Consider the following 17,241-nt stretch of genomic DNA (forward strand, 5'->3'; position numbering starts at 1 on the left):
CTGCAACCTTTTTGGTATATGAATGACATTCCAACCAACTGAGCCACCCGGCCAGGGCATGAGTTCACTTTTGAACAAACTAAGTTCTAAAATATGTATGAAATACCCAAATGCTCTGTACACAATCCTAATATATAAAAAGCCAGGGGCCATCATGACCGAAACAACCAGATGACCAAACAGCAGGCTGCATGGGGCAACCAGGCCAGCGGGGGGGGGGGGGGGGGGGGGGGGGCAGTTGGGGGCGACCAGGCCAGCAGGGGGGCTAGGGGGCAGTAAGGGACAACCAGGCCGGCAGTGGAGGGGGGCAGTTAGGGGCGATCAGGCAGGCAGGCAGGTGAGCAGTTAGGAGCCAGCAGTCCCTGATTGTGAGAGGGATGTCCGACTGCCAGTTTAGGCCCTAAACTGGCAGTCGGACATCCCCCGAGGGGTCCCAGATTGAAGAGGGTGAAGGCTGGGCTGAGGAGACCCCCCCCCCATGCACAAATTTCGTGCACCGGGCCTCTAGTATTTAATAAATGCCAGACAAAGGCAATTTAATTGTATCATACTTTTCAAAACATATATATTTCTGCCTCTTCCCAAATTGTCGATCACTTCTTACTTACATTATCACTGTAATTATACCTCTGAAAGCCTTCTAAATCTGCTTCCAGGATACCCAGAAGGAGCATACTACTTTAGTAGCATATAATAGATGACCAAAATCGTTTAAAATGTTGAGATTTTTTCACTAGATTTTTAGGTTTTTAGCATTTATATGTTGAAAAAAACATTTTAGATTTTGCCCTCTTAGCTCAAGTAGACGTAGAAGTTTGGGGACAATTATTTCATCAGCTTTTGTCTTACTTCCTGATTTCTGGCTATACTTCTCCCAGTGGAAAAGGGAATAAATGGGAATGTTACTATATCTAATGGCAAAACTTCTCACTGAATGTTTGCCTCAGAGTAAAGTGATTCCCCTGAGGAAAATTTCTGAACAGTGCTTTAATAAAAAGGCAAAGGCACCATACATCTTCCTTCCCTATTACTTTAAAAAAAGAAAAAAAGAGGGTGGAGAATACTAGTATCCCAGTTTCTTATCTCTCCTCAGATTTGCCTCCTTCTCCCTTCCCTCTCTCCCCAAAAAAGGCTGAGCTGAAAACAAAATCTGCCTCAAACTGTCTCTATTAAAAGGTTAAAAGGCCCTGACCGGTTTGGCTCAGTGGATAGAGCGTCAGCCTGCGGACTGAAGGGTCCCAGGTTCAATTCCAGTCAAGGGCATGTACCTTGGTTGTGGGCACATCCCCAGTAGGGGGTGTGCAGGAGGCAGCTGATCGATGTTTCTCTCTCATCAATGTTTCTAACTCTCTATCCCTCTCCCTTCCTTTCTGTAAAAAATCAATTAAAAATATATTTTTTAAAAAAAGGTTAAAAGGCTAAAAATATAAATCTTTATAGAAGTGAAATATTCTGAAACAGTGCAAAACTACTTTGTTAGCTTTAAATTAGGTCAAATGCAAACAAACTACCATCAGTATGATTTCCCAATAAAAGGGAGTATCTTATTTTCCTTCCTCTTCTCCTACAATCATAACTAATTTACAGGCAGATGCTATGGACAGATTAGTCAGGTAATCAGGTTCTAGGGCAGTTAACTCCCCTGGTTCTCCCATACCCAGCACTTTAGACACTGGAGTACAAGCCATACGGACATTGACTCTCAGCTCTGCCACTCGGATAACTCTGGACAATCAAGTTAATTTCTGTGAGCCTATTCTCCCGTAAGAATTTTTTTAAAGAAATACATGTGAGAATATATAAGAAATGTTAACAATAACTGACACTTATTGAGCATCTTCCATGTGTGAGGCAGAAAAGCAAGGCCCCAAATTTGTTTTCTGCAATAGACACTTACCTGAACAAGTGCATAAAAGATTTTCAAAATCTGTTTCTGTAGTAACACAGAATAATGTGAGGAATCAGGAAGGAGCTGCATGATTTGATGTTGAATACGGGGCAGAAATATTTGCATTGCTGCTATAAGGGGCTCTCTTTCCTCTGCTTTCTTATATCTACAAGAGCAAAGACAAAAAGAGAGAAAAATAATTGCCCCCCCTTGAAAAAGAACCATAAATAATGAACAAACATATACATATTTTAAAAACCATATAAAGCTAGCCAAACAAAAACATTCCAACCATTGGCTTACATTATCTATTTGAATTGTTAGAAAAAACTTGGAAGAACTTCAAAAGAACACATCCCTCTTTTAGGCAGCATACCAAATATCTTACTATAAATAAATACACTAGTTTCAAGTCTATTTTGTGACTTTTCTAAATAAATTTTTCTACTACTTAATTTAATTTTCATCATACCACAATCCTTCCTATAAAATACAATTTGATATATCTGTTTAAATAGACATTCTTATTATATAACAAATAATGTGGGGAAATACATTCCTTCTTACAATATCCTAAATTAAGAAGTTAAAGTAGTTTACAAATGTACATGCCATTGGGTCACTTCAATTGCTACAAATCTAAAATATCTTCTAAAAATTCTACAAAGCATGAACTAACTAACTTGTAAAAAGATCTACAGGACTTTGCATGTATACGTAGCAATCCTCTCAGAAACCAGAAAACAATGCTATTAAATGTGGTACTTGTCTCCCACCTCCCAAGCAGCTTTTATGGAAAAGAAAGTCACTAGCAAAGAAACTTTAATATTTTCTATTTTGCATCCAAAAAGTTAAATGTTTGCTGTACTTAATAATGCGCTCACTTGAAGACAAATGTTAAGATACCTCTATATCAGAATTCCCCAGGAAAGCTGTTAATAAGTGGCCCTCTGAAACTAGCAAATAATTTTTGAAAAGCACTGCATTATCATATTGCATCCCTGCCTCAAAGATTAGCAATGTACATTCGCAGATTAAAGGTTCTTTAAATAACGGCAGTAAATAAACATGTTTGACTGTGCTTATCCACCATTTGCCGAATTAACCTGATTCCCCAGAACACCCAGAGCAACCCGTCTATGCAATTTAATTCTTTCTAAGGACCACAAGGCTGGTATTTTTAGCCAATGGAAATCAACTTACTCATATGTCTTCACCAGCTGATACAGACATAATAAACTGCCAAGCCAGCTTCCGCTGCTCTGTGACTGCAAGTAATAGTCTATCTTGTCGACTACTGCTGGCCAGTGACCAGGGAAATCGCATTTAATGATGGCACGGAGACACATTGTTAACTGGACTCTATAAGGTGGGGGGAGAAAGTCCAAAATCTAAGTAGTTAATAAATATCAGGTTTCAAAGACCCCTAATATTTTACATAAAATCACTTTAAGTCCTATTTACCTACATGATATAGTTATATATCTGGGAGGGAGGACAAAGAACAGTATTAGAAAGACAAACCTCCTCAGTAGCTCAACTTCTTGAAAATAAAGAGAACAGGTCATTTCCTAAGAAAAATAAATAAAGCCTTTCAAACAGTCTAATCCTAAATATAGGGGGGGGGGGGGGGGGGCGGGAATCTCTCTTCTATAAACTATCAATATGTCCTGACATGGTCATTTGCAAAAGGTCAGAAAGTGAGCTTGGCTAACTTAGGATTCCACAGTGAAAAAAATAAATGTGTGTGTTTAATTAAACAACCAATAACTTGGATTCACTGAAATGAAACAAACAAAATAATGCCTTGTCCTTATAGACATTGCAAATCTGTTTGAAAATTTTTCTTTGCAAAACTCTAAAATAAACCTTAAAAATATTTCTTCAAAGTGATTACAGTCAAGGCTTCAGGACTTAACAGAAGCAAAGCCACAAAGAACTGTCTCGTGATAAAGGTCTCCCCTTGTGGCACCAGCAGCTGTTCCCGAACAACCACTATGTCAAATCTGTACGCAAGAAAACGGAAACTTTTCCTTTTTAAAGATGTCATCTGCAGGTTGACCCTCCCAACCCTCTTCTCATTGCAACCAGGCAAAGGATGGCTATGAGCAGCCATCCTTTCAGACATTACTAGGTAGAAGCACTGCAAGACTCAGAGATATCTGAAAACGTAAAGATGCTGACAAGAAACAGATCCATGATTACACCATAGGGGAGCCACTGCCTAGCTTGGCACTTGGACCACCAATGAGAATAATGGTGGTTTCCTTTCACCAGTACACCGACTTTCTCCTCTCGGCAGACAAAGTACCTGTACAAAGAGCAGTGTAATGTTTCTTCTCCTTCCTCACTGTTTCCTCCTCACCCTTTCTTCCCTTTCTCCTGCTTATGTCATAATGTACATTAGACACAAGGAGAACAGTTCTATCTAATCTCTTGACATTAAACAATTTCATTCCCCTACCTCAGTTTCATCTATTTCCCTCCCCCATTTTCAAAAGAAATCTAATTACTAGCTCAGTAATTAGATTTTGTTTCTCCTATTTTAAGACTGCAAAATCCTTATGACTCTACAGCGATGCTGTCCAATAGACAGGTGGCAGCCATTAGCTACATGTGCACACGCTAAACTCATCCAAGTTAAATTAAAAATTCAGCTCCTCAGCTACACGGGCCACATTTCAAGCACTCAATACCATGTATGCCACACAGCTAACCACTGGACAGCGCAGATACAGGAGAGTCCCATCACGGCAGAACGCTCTCCCACACAGCGCTGCTCTACAGCACCTAAGCCGAATGTGAAAAACCACAGGTGATTCTTCTATTTATACGTACTCTACCCTGTCTTCTCCAAGGAAAAGATACTCAGTTCATAAAAATGAATGAAAAGAGAGGCCAAGTGTTAAGAAAAGTGGTAGGTTAAAACTCCCAGAAGTCAATTTCTCTGTGTCAGGAAAAAGAAAAGCAGACAGAAAAAAGTCAAGAGATCATAACTAAGATCATAGTTATTTCGATAGCAGGGATTTATATAACAATTTTAGTTAAGTACGACTTTTGCCTTAACTCTTTTTTGTGGCAACTTAAAGCAATTGAATCTTTCCCAAAATATTGCAAAGGATTACAAAAGCAAAGACAAATCAGCAAAACCGTATTCTCTGAGTGCCCATCTTCATTAATTTACCTCTTTAAAAAGAAACAAACTTGTGCCCTAACTGGCTTGGCTCAGTGGATAGAGCATCGGCCTGCAGACTAAAGGGTCCCGGGTTCGATTCCGGTCAAGGGCATGTACCTTGGTTGCGGGCACATCCCCAGTAGGGGGTGTGCAGGAGGCAGCTGATCAATGTTTCTCTCTCATCCATGTTTCTAACTTTCTATCCCTCTCCCTTCCTCTCTGTAAAAAATCAATAAAATATATTTTAAAAAAAACAACAACTTGAGGCTGATAATTAAATCCAACCTCCCCCCTCAAGGCATATATTTTGTGTTTCCTACTACTAACCATGTAGATATAGTCTAACGTACCTCACTAAATCTGGAGACCGAATTATTCCTTCCACAATGTTATCACGTATTTGCTGGCGATCATTTTCATGAATGTTGAATGGAAATATTGCTTCTCCAGGGGGAGGTTCTCGGTCCGGCCAGTACTGTGTCACCATGTTCTTCAAGTAAATGGCAGCTAAATTAGGGGAAAAAATGCCAATATAGCAGTACCAAAAAGATAACTTTATTCAGCTTGTCAGAGCGTGAAAGGCTTAACCCCTTCAAAGTTAAACATGACAGCCAATAAAAATGGAAAATCTTGCAATTATAAATCTTACAATGTGTCTTTTATATAGGCCATCTTGTATGGTGCCCATAATAAAAATATTTTCTAGTTATAAAATTAACAGTATTTAATGACTGAATTATAAGTAAGTCCATGATTTTACCATATGTGTATCTTTGTTGTCTGAAGATTGCTTCTTATTTTCAAGTCCAGTTCTATAGGGATTAAAATGGTTTTGTGATCATATTGGGAACCTCGCATTCTAATACACTATTGATAGAAAACGTAGCAGAAGCAACTTAGTGATAAGATTCAAAATTCTAAATGTTAACATCATTAAGATCCATTGACCTAGCAGATCCGTTTTTTGTCATTTATTCTATGAAAATATTCCCACAAGTATCCAGAGATATATGTCCAAGGATGCTCATTTGAGCATTGCCTCTATAACAACAATAATAAGGGTCAATAAAGGAAATGTCCATTAACATCAAATTGTTTAAATAAAGTATGGTAGCTCTGTACAAAGAAATACTGAACAATTGTCATAAAAAATAAAGTATATGCATATGCACTGACATGGAACAATCCCCCAAGCATACATGGCTAAAAAAAGGAAATTATAAAATAGCATATGTAATATAAACAGATCTTTGTTACTTTTTAAAGCCAGGATAGCCCTAGCCAGTTTGGATCAGTGGATAGAGCATTAGTCTTGGGACTGAAGGGTCCCAGGTTTCAATTTCTGTCAAGGGCATGCATGTACATACCTCAGTTACAGGTCAGATCGCCGGTCCTGGTTGGGGCTATACCAGAGGCAACCAATCGATGTGTCTTTCTCACATCGATGTTTCTCTCTCTCTATCTCTCCTCCTCCCTTCTACTCTCTCTAAAAAATCAATGGAAAAATATCCTCGGATGAGGATTAACAAAATAATAATAATAATAATAATGCCAATATATCTATAGGGAGAAAATAGATTTGGAGAACATGCCCCTAAACTGATGGCAGCTATCTTTGGGGGTGAGATTAAGAGCAATCTAATGTATAAATTCTGTGTTTCTGTAATGAAGACATATAAGTTTAATAAACTGCTTTAAAATCTTTAAAAATACTACTTCCACAAAGCTTTCATAGGAACTTCAGAATGGCCCTATAAATACTTAGGTTATTTAAAATAGCAAAATGTGGTTTCAGAACAGCCTATTTTATAAAAAAAATTAAATAAAACTGAGAGTAATACTTTCAAAAACCTTACATAGAAGTCTTACAAACCTTATTAAAGTAAAAATTGCAATACAAATGTTTTCTATAGATTTTTCTAATCTACAAAGGTATCTTTCAGGAAGTCATACATATTGTTATATTTTCCCAAAGCTGAATGATTCTTTACTTTTTCATTATTATTTCAAGTAAAATGAAATACTTTTATCAGCTTGTAGAGTATAACGCCATTTCTATAAAGCATCAATTGTATACCCAAACACATGTACATGTGTTAATGATGCTCGTTTATAAGTAATGAATGTTGAGCAGCTTTTTTTACTTTCTTCTTGGTATCCTATCTAATAAAGAGGGAATGTGCAAATTGACTGTCACACCATCACAAATATGTTGGCACCCATAGCCACAAGATGGCGGCACCCAGTCCCCACAGCCCCACCAGAGTCCCCCAGTCCTTTCAGCCCAGCTGGGAGGAGGGGGGTTGGCAGGAGCACGGTGTGGCCGGACCAGGTCTGGCCACTCCTTGTGCCTGCTGCCGGAGTCCCACAGTCCTTTCAGCCCAGCCGGGGGGGCGGCGGAGGGGCAGCAGGAGCACAGTATGGCCAGACCCGCCCTCAGCCCCCCAGCCGCCCAGGGCCGCCCGAGGCTCAGGTAACCAGGGCCGGCTGAGGCTTATGCTGCCAGCAGTGGCAGCAGCAGAGGTGTGATGGGGGCGTCGCCTTCCCCTCATTGCCAGGTCGCCTCCCACCCGAGGGCTCCCGAACTGTGAGGGGGCAGGCCGGGCTGAGGGACCCCCCTCCAGTGCATGAATTTTCATGCACCGGGCCTCTAGTTCTATAATGCCCAAATTATTTACAATGAGTATATGTCACTTCAATAATTTTTAAAAGCCTTTTTAACTATTTATTTTTTAATTAGCTATTATTATTTTACCACCTTTATCTTGAAGTTACTATCTTTTCAGGACTCATGATTTTCCAAGGCTTTCCCCCTTTTTTTACCTTTTGGGCTCTAATGGCCAGCTTATCTTTTTTAATCTTTATTTTATTTCATTTTTTTCCATCACCATTTATTCCCCCTATACCCTCTCCCACCTCCTACCCCCAATCTACCACAGGTCCCATAGACTTAAAGGTAAGTTTCGTGTTTAAAACAAAAGTCCTGCTCCCTAAGCACATGGTTAGGAACATCTGTGCAATACTTGACAGTTCCGTGATCCACGAATGGAGTATATAAATTCACATATATAAATTCATGATATTAATCTGGGGCCCAAAGGCTATGCCTCCAGGAATCATAAAAAATTAGGGAGATGAAGCTCTTAAAATTGAGAAAGATAAGGGGGGAAATGGCCAAGTTACAGAGGCAAGGGACTGACAGATAGAAGAGAAAGGAAGGAAGAAAAAGCTAAGAGAGATTTAAGAACTCAGTCTCTACACCTAAAGTTCCAGGTTAAAGGAAAGTGATTTTTTAAGCCATTAGAAATACTTCTTGTGCATTTCCTGTTTTTTTAAAAGAATCAAATATGTTTAAAAGTAAAATAAAACTCTACTTTTACTTTCACCATAAATAAATTTATAAAGATAAAAAAACAACTCACCTGCCTGGCGCACTGGGAATTCCACATGGTCAGAGACTATAATCCGAAGTAAACTGGGGGCAAAATTGATAATCTTGTAGGACTGAAATTACAAAGAAATATTTTATAAAATAGGGCAATATAAATGAATAACTATTAGCACCTGTTACTAAATACACTACCGTAAATAAAACTTTTAAAGTGAACGAAATTCTCCAAAATGAAAATTACTAAAATACTTCAAGTCAAAAAAAATTAACTTAGAATAAACTGATGAATAAAAGAATCTGAACATTCTTATTTGTTTGTTGTTGTTGTTTTTCAAACATATGGTCATAATGCTTTCCAGAATGGGAGCAGCAATTTACCATTTACCATAGCAACAACAGTAAATGAGTGTGTCTGTCTACCCAATATACGGATTATCATGCCTGCAAAAACTAAAACCTTATTCCTGTTTTAAATTACATTTCCTCTCTGTTGAATTTTTCCTGTGTGTTGCCTGTTTGTTTTTCTACAAGTTCCTTATTCCCTTTATCCTTTTGTAAGTGGAATATTTGTTTTAGTCTTAATAAGTTCTATGAGCTACTTATGAATTTACAATCTCAACCTTTTTGGGGGGACCAATACATTTCAAGTGTTTCTTCCCAGCTTGTTTGTGCTTTAACTTAGTTTATGGTATTTTTTACAAACCGAAAACAGAAAAACGTGTGCTACAAAAGACAGGAGATCCAGCACAGGAAAAGGAGAAGATCGCATTAAATAGCTGTGCAGAGCCCTGGAGAGGACGCCGTCCAGATGGCAAGAGGGTGCCTCACCGCGCGGAGCTGTCATCAGCTCTGCTGCTGAAGCATCTGAAATTCAGCAATGCCCAAGTGAGCCTGTGCTCCTGAAGTAAGTGCCTGCTGCCTGGGTCATTTCACCCACAGACATGTTCTAACGTGACTGTCTCCTGAGTTTGGTCAGGGTGACTTTAGAAGCACACAAAAATCAGGAGCAAGCCCATTCCTTCTGACCATATTCCCACTGGATGTCTGGTGCCTAGACCATATTAGAGCCCTACCATATTCCCAGAGCTTTGACCTGGCCTTGCCAGCTGACAACCCCAGAAAAGACTCCTAAATTCTCAGTTTACGATGCAGAGTCTGTCCAGTTTATCTTCTCCCAGGAGCCTGGATCTACCATGGCACACCCCTCAGTTTTTTAACTTATCACCTTTCCTATCCATTTATTTTTAACTAGAGGCCCAGTGTATGAAATTCGTGCACGGGGGAGTCCCTCAGCCCAGCCTCCACCCTCTCGCAATCTGGGACCCCTCGGGGGATGTCCGACTGCCGGTTTAGGCCTGATTGGGGGGGGGGGGATTGGGGAGGAGGGATCAGACCTAAACCGGCAGTCAGACATCCCTCTCACAATCCAGGACTGCTGGCTCCTAACCACTCGCCTGCCTGCCTGCCTGATCACCCCTAACCACTCACCTGCCTGCCTGATCGCCCCTAACTGCTCGCCTGCCTGCCTGATCGCCCCTAACCACTCTGCCTGCCCGCCCGATTGCCCCTAACCTCCTCTGCCTCAGCCCCCGCTGCTGTGGCTTCATCCAGAAGTATGTCCAGAGTGACGTCTGGAAGGTCATTCAGCTGTCTGGCCTAATTAGCATATTATGCTTTTATTATTATAGATAGCATTTATTAAGATAAATGTTTGACTAAAAAAAGAGAGAAAACTGACCTTTAAAATATTAATCCTTTCCATGAAAGAGCATAATGCTTTCTAATCCTTCAGTAAAATTTTGAATTATCTTAAAATTGTTCTTCCTTTCACCCTTATAAACCTCAGAATCTAAAATCTGTTGTATATGAAGTATATTATGTTTTATCCATAATTGAAACTGCCAGAATTTTAAAGTATTGTTAAAGAAAACAGATTTCTTTTAACAGCAGTTTATAGGAATCAAAATTAACACAAATGTAGCCCAATCTTTTACACCTCTACATTTACATTATAAAATAACTCCTGTTTGTAACTTCTGAGATACTGGAAGGTCTTATAGTGAATCAAATATCTATATAGTTTAATTCTAATCTATGTAGTTTAGTATTTATTTTTTTAAATCTTATTACACATAAGTACAAAATAATCTTTATACTTAGATTAATGCTACTTATTTGAAAGTAGTTATTGTGGAAACTACTTTTATTTCAACACTGTTGCCATTTTACACATTCTAGAACTCCTCTTTTTGTAACTGTTTGCATTTCAAAGAACTTCTGCAACTTTTTATCTTTTCCTTTCTGCCTGATTCAATCTATGTTAATTTGACAGCTAAAACATTTGATGGTAAATTTCTATGTATTCTCACACTAATTTCCTCACAAAATATTTATCCAATTTCTTTTTCCACCTGAGCTTCACATTTCTAAGGGGGTTGGGGGAAGGCATTTCTCAACTATTTCTTGAGGATATTTACTTTGTGAAGTTTTCTGAAAATAAAGAGTTTATTTGCTTAGCTAAACTCTGCATTTTATGAGAATTCATTTAAAGCAAAGACCTGATGCGTTCCCATTCTCTGCCTCACTGCGGCCGCAAAGCATGAGACAAAACATAACTACATTAGCTATCCTAGTCCTCCAACATGACAAGTCAAAGGCTTCTACTGAACTTGCCATTCCCTCTCTGTTCCCCTCCCAGGTCACCTGGTTCCTTCCTAACATCTAGGTCTCTGCTCAATGTCTTCTTCAGAGAATGACCACCCTCTTTACACATCCCAACACACTCTGGGGCTTTACTCTCTATTGCACTTATGACCTGAAATTATATGGCTTGTCTGTATCCTCCACTAGAATGCAAACTCTCTGACAGCACGGTCTTGTACTAGTACTTGCAATATAACTCAATAAATGTTACTCATATAAGTAAACTCGTTAAAGGGCAATAAAAAGGATACCATAGATTCATGGAAAAGCAGGGAATAAAAGCCTGCCAATAATATCACATATCTTTATTTCCTTGTTGAGGCCATGGTGAGAATTATTTACTAAAGGAAGACAATTTTCTGAATGAGTTACTGAAGCAACATATCTGCCCATTCCAAGGGACTTCTGGATCTAGAGATGGTGAGGAATATGTACAGGAAGCATTCTCAATATCCTGAGATAAAAACAAAAATGCATCTGCCCATACAAACAATATCATAAATAGCAATCAAGGGACCAGTCACTGGTACCACAAATACTGCGTTGGCCACAGGAAAACATAGCTCCAAATAAGAATTTATCCTTTGGAATACTATTACGTTTTAAAGCTTCTTCCCTCTTCTACATGGCAATTGACAAATCAATCAGTACTTTGTAGATGCTGCCCCATTTCCTATGCAGAGCATATTTGCTGAGGGAGGACCCAGACTAAAATCAATGAGCTGGACCCTAATCACCTATGGTAGATTACCCACCTGTTTATCCAGCAAAGTATGATGGTAAAGGATAAGCATACAAAACGCAACATTAGCCGAAACCGGTTTGGCTCAGTGGATAGAGCGTCGGCCTGTGGACTCAAGGATCCCAGGTTCGATTCCGGTCAAGGGCATGTACCTTGGTTGCGGGCACATCCCCAGTAGGGGGTGTGCAGGAGGCAGCTGATGGATGTTTCTCTCCCATCGATGTTTCTAACTCTCTATCCCTCTCTCTTCCTCTCTGTAAAAATCAATAAAATATATTTTTTAAAAAAAACACAACATTATAACCATGTTTTGCTGTCTATAATAATAAAAGCGCAATACGCTAATTAGACCAAACAGCCGAATGACCTTCCAGACGTCATTCCGGACCAGCCGGGGTGGCGGGGCCAAGGCAGAGGCACTTAGGGGTGATCAGGCAGGGAGGCAGGCAGGCCAGCGATTAGGAGCCAGCGTTCCCAGATTGTGAGAGGGTGCAGGCCGGGCTGAGGGACCCCCCCTCCCCCACCCCACACACACACACACACACACACACATATCCATGCACAAATTTCATGCACCGGGCCTCTAGTAAGGTTATATGCCATAACTTAGTCTTCTACTTACAGACCATTAAAAAACAAACACTTAGCGGGTATCACAACCCAAAGCACCATATGACATATAAATGCTAAAGAGCGGCACAGCCATAAGCAAGTTTTAGAGGTTACAGAGGAAACTGCGGTCTGTGATGACTTGGGTGAATGCCGGGCAGGGCAAGGATGGAATGCATTTGGATTGAAACACCATGAAAAAAATATAACCTAAATATCACTTCTAGTTCTACAGGATCTCCCACTTACCTTTTCCACGTCTATCAAGTCACCTGCACGTATGTATGGATGAATCAGAAACAAAGCGAGGGCATGCTAACAGAAGCAGGGGCGCTATGGTGACATCAAAGAGGGGCTCCCTAAGGGCACTATCCCGGTAACATCCTGCCCCCTGTGCGGAGGAGGGGGTCACAAACAGGCAAACTCTCCTGTTCCTGCCAATAGAGTCCCCATTCAGCTCTAGCTCTGCTCCCCCTAACCAACCCCTGGATTACTGTTTTTCTAACCAATCAACATGGAGTACCTGTCCTTAAAGCCTGGGGCAGGTGCTGGCTTTAACTTTCTCCTATTCTGGGTGGGAGTCCTTTGTATTTTTAAAAAAGAAATCCATTCACTTCGGGCTTCAGTTCAAGGCCACCTTCCCTCCGGAGCCAGTGTTCTCCATCCTCCCTTTGATCTCCGGGGAATCCGGGATTCACACTCACTCCAAACCCCGCCCCGATTTCCCACGAAAGCAATCCACTTCAAAGATCCGCCGGGCACGCCGGCACTTCTCGGTCCCCTCCGACCTGGGGAACCCTCGCGAACTCCTACGGAAACCAGTGCTCCGGCCAGTCCTCCTCCCCCCTAGCCGGCTAACTAACACAAACCTGGGCCCCACCCCCAGCTCCCCGATCCTTGGTGAGTGAGGAGTGCACCCCCGTCACTGGCATTTCCAGCAAGTTCCCAAGTGATGTGGGCGCTGCCCCCCGCGGGCGACACTTTGAGAACCCCTCCTTTAGGGTTACAGCTCAAGGACGAGCGCCGTGCCCAGCAGCTGGCCTTGCCTCCTGGGGGCAGACCTGAACTCGTGCTTCTCGTGCGAGCTCTGGGGTCCCACCCCTGCAGGTGCGGAGGAAAACAGACGCTAGAGTTGGGGTTCAGTAACATTCCGAAACGTCGGTGGTGACGCTGGGACAAGCTCAAGGCTGGTGAGTGAGACTAGGGGATGGGGGGTAAAGGAAAGTCTCACACCTTTTAAAAGGCACCCCTCCGCACACGCATCCTCGCGCTTGCCTTTGGGAAGGCGGTGCCCCGGGGTCCTGCCTCCGCTGTCCAGGGCGCCCTCTCCGCGGCGCTCCCCAGCGCCCCCAAACCCTGCGGACCGGCGCCCCTCATCCCGGCCAACCCCACTGAGGCGGGCGCCGGGCAGGGCTCCCCAGCAGCACCGGGAAGGGCTGGGTCTGCAGGAGAGCTGGACTCTGAGCTGAACTGGAAGGGAATTTTCCCACCCGCGTCCCCGCGGCGGCGACTTCAGTCCCACCCTGGAGCCACCCGCAGAGGTGCCGGCGGCTTCCTCCTGCGGACCCGGCGCCGCACACACTGCTCGGGGAGGACAGGAGGATGCAGAGGCAGCCAACAGGTGCGGGGGCTGCTCGGGAGGTCCCGGGGGTGCCGCCCGCACCCTGCGGCGGGGGGCGGGGGCGGGGGCGGGGCGGGAGTGGGGATGGGGATGGGCGCCGGCGGGGGGTGGGGATCGGGGGGCGCCGCGGGCCCGGCCTCACCTGGTTGAGCTCGTTCTCCGCCGCGATCCGCAGCTTCGGGTCGATGGTGCCCTTTAGCGCCTGGATGATCCGGTTGAGGTCCATCTCCCCCGGGGAGGGGCAGGGGGCTCCGCGGCCCCCGGGCCCGTAGGCCGGACTGCAACTTTCGTCCTCCTCTGGACCCCTCGGCTGCCTCCGGCGTGACCCCCGCACTACCCCACCCCCCAGCCCCCGCCCCCGTCGCCACCTGCAGCCACTTGCTGCGCCACTCCGACTCCGCGACCCCTGTCCTCCCTGTCTACCCCACACAACTCGCTCTCCATTCACCCTTTTACGACAGTCGGCGGGAGGCGGGAGAAGAGGAAGCGACGCGCGCTTTACGGCGGCCTCCTCCCGGCGAGGCGAGGGCGGCGCCCCCTGGCGGCCGGCGTGGGGCTGTGCGGCTCAGCCTCGGCCGCTGCCCGAAGGGACTCGGCTCTCCCCGCCTCCCCGCCGGCTGCGCTCGGAAAGCCCCGCCCTCCTCTCCCAGTTGGCGCGGTGTCTCTTTACAGCTGCTTCCAAATTAAGCTTCTGTGGCTAGACGGGCGCTTTTTGTTAGTCCAAACTAACTTCGGGCATCACCACGGAGTCTGTTCCAGGGACCTGGCGATCAGCCCGCAGGAGGACAGGGTCCCCTCGATCTGTGGGAGCCTCCATTCATTCAGTCACTGAACTTTTGTCCAACAGGTTGTGGAACCAGAGGACTGAAATACTCGGGTCCCACATTGTAACAACATGAATTTGATGCAGGTTACTCTGAAGGAATTTACCATCTGACAAAAGAGACACATGTAAACAGATAAAATATATTAACTCTGGAAATACAGAGGTCAGAGAAATGAACTACATGCCTCCTGAGTTTCTGAAAAATGTCCAGACCACCTCAGAAAAGTAGTGAAGGGTCATACTGTTCCACGCATTATGGCCATATCTGGTCCCACAGTTTCATGCAAATAGCAAGGAGCTAGTTTTTCCTGAGGTTAACCAGAAAAGAGAGTTCTGATTATATATTTATAGTGGACAAATACATCAGGGATATGATCTTTCCAGGAGCAGATAATTGAGATAGATGGGTTCAATTGACTGGGTTCGATTAAGAGGCTAGAATATATGTAGTGGGCACAAAAGTGCCCAGGAAGTGTGTCTCTGATTGCTTCCAGTTTTGCCCCTCTTTAATCTATTCTCCACACTGCCGTCAGAGTCATGTTTCGTTTTTTTAAACATCTTATTGATTTTTAGATAGAGAGGACGGAAGAGAGAGAAACAACGATGTGAGAGCCAAACATGGATAGGCTGCCTCCTACCAGCGATTGGACCGCAACCTGGGCATGTGCCCTGACTGGGAATCGAACCAGCAACCTTTCCATGCACAGGATAATGCCCAACCAACTGAGCCACACCAGCCAGGGCCAGAGTCATGTCTCTTAAAGGTTAATAATGTCATGTCCCCTCCTTGATGATTTTTCATCAATTTCAAGATATAAAAATACATACTGCTTGGCACTCCAGGAGTTTAGAAAACACAGTGCCTTTCATCTCCACACTATTTCTTTAGCCCACTCTCTTGGACCTCATGATAATTAATCTAAAACTCCTTGACCTCTGGTCCAAGCCGGTTTTCTCCGTGGTTAGAGCACTGGCCGGGGACTGAAGTATCTCCAGTTTGATTCCATTCAAGGGCACAGGCATGTACCTCAATTGCAGACTCACAGCGTCCGGGCAAGTACAGGAGGCAACCAATTGATGTCTCTCTCACACATGAATGTTTCTCTCTCTCTCTCTCTCTCTCTCTCTCTCTCTCTCTCTCTCTCTCTCTCTCTCTCCCTCCCTCCCTCCCTCCCTCCCTTCCACTCTTTCTAAAAAATCAATTGGAAAAATATCCTTGGGTGAGGATTAACAACAACAAAAAAACGCCTTGACCTCTGAAATTTCTTTGTCTCTCTCTCTAATTCCACACCTGTTTTCCAACTCAATCACTTTTTTAATTCTCCTTAGTCTATATGTTCGTGACTACACATCCCTTCTTTGCTATTAAACTCCAAATTCACTCTTAGGTCTACCTTTGACCCACTGTGCAAGTTGAGACCATTACAAACGTGTGTTGCTTTCTCCCTCTCAACAATCCTATTCCATGTCTTTGATCAGCATCATCTCCCCCTCCTTCAGCAATTACCCCCTCACCGAGCCCTGCAAAAAATGAGCAAAGCCATCAGACTCAACTCATACAAACACAAATTAATCTTCTTCCCTTCAATCAGAACCCACTCCCTCCCCACCTCCTCTTGGACCTTGCTCCGTAAATATCTCGCCTCTCTTCTATATGTTTTTGCATTAAATTTTGGGCATTCTTGCATGCTCATTGTTGGTGATTTGTAAAACTTTTTTCTCCATTGATTCAACTTCCACCTAAACACATTTTCCCCAGTTAAAAAAATATTCTTTTTCAGTAATGCTTTCTAATTGTTGCTCATTCCTTTCCACTTTACATTCCAAAGAAGAGTCTTCATTGTCTCTGCTTCCACATTTCCTATTCATGCTTCTATCAGCTATCCTCACCGAAATTGCCGAGCAAAAATCAACATTGATTTTTCATCAATTTCATGATGTTTTTATGATATTTCTATCTCCCATGAAAATATCTTCCCAAATGCAAGAGACATTTTCAGCTCTCATCTTAAAAAGTCTCTCTCTAGTATCTGACACAATATTATATGCTCTTGTTTCTTTTTCTCTTTCCTTGTTTTCTCTTAAAGAATGCATTCCTATCCCTTTGATTCGTGACGTGATCACCCACCTCTTATACACTAGTGCTTCTCAGAACTCTCTTCTCAGCCCACTTCTCTTTCTCTTCCACCCATTCTAGTTTCATCATTCCATCCACTTATATAACTTTAACCATCCACTCAACAGGCACAACTCACAAAACTACTTCTAAGATGTCTTTCCTTAATC

At 43.1% G+C, this 17,241-nt stretch overlaps 1 protein-coding gene across 1 annotated transcript in view; it reads right to left on the bottom strand.

Annotated features, from left to right (window-relative positions):
• The window catches only part of IPO8 (importin 8), a 57,607-nt gene extending 42,981 nt beyond the window's left edge, over positions 1-14,626 (bottom strand). Inside the window, exons 1-5 of the mRNA XM_079775106.1 lie at positions 14,272-14,626; positions 8,486-8,567; positions 5,414-5,570; positions 3,092-3,250; positions 1,898-2,054 (exon numbers count right to left, since the gene is read on the bottom strand). Coding sequence (XP_079631232.1) covers positions 1,898-2,054; positions 3,092-3,250; positions 5,414-5,570; positions 8,486-8,567; positions 14,272-14,355 — 639 coding nt within the window. The 5' untranslated portion in view covers positions 14,356-14,626. The remainder of the gene's footprint in view (positions 1-1,897; positions 2,055-3,091; positions 3,251-5,413; positions 5,571-8,485; positions 8,568-14,271) is intronic.
• Positions 14,627-17,241: the final 2,615 nt, after the last annotated feature.

The sequence above is a fragment of the Cnephaeus nilssonii genome (genome assembly GCF_951640355.1).
Source record: "Cnephaeus nilssonii genome assembly, chromosome: 6".
Lineage (NCBI taxonomy): Eukaryota > Metazoa > Chordata > Mammalia > Chiroptera > Vespertilionidae > Cnephaeus > Cnephaeus nilssonii.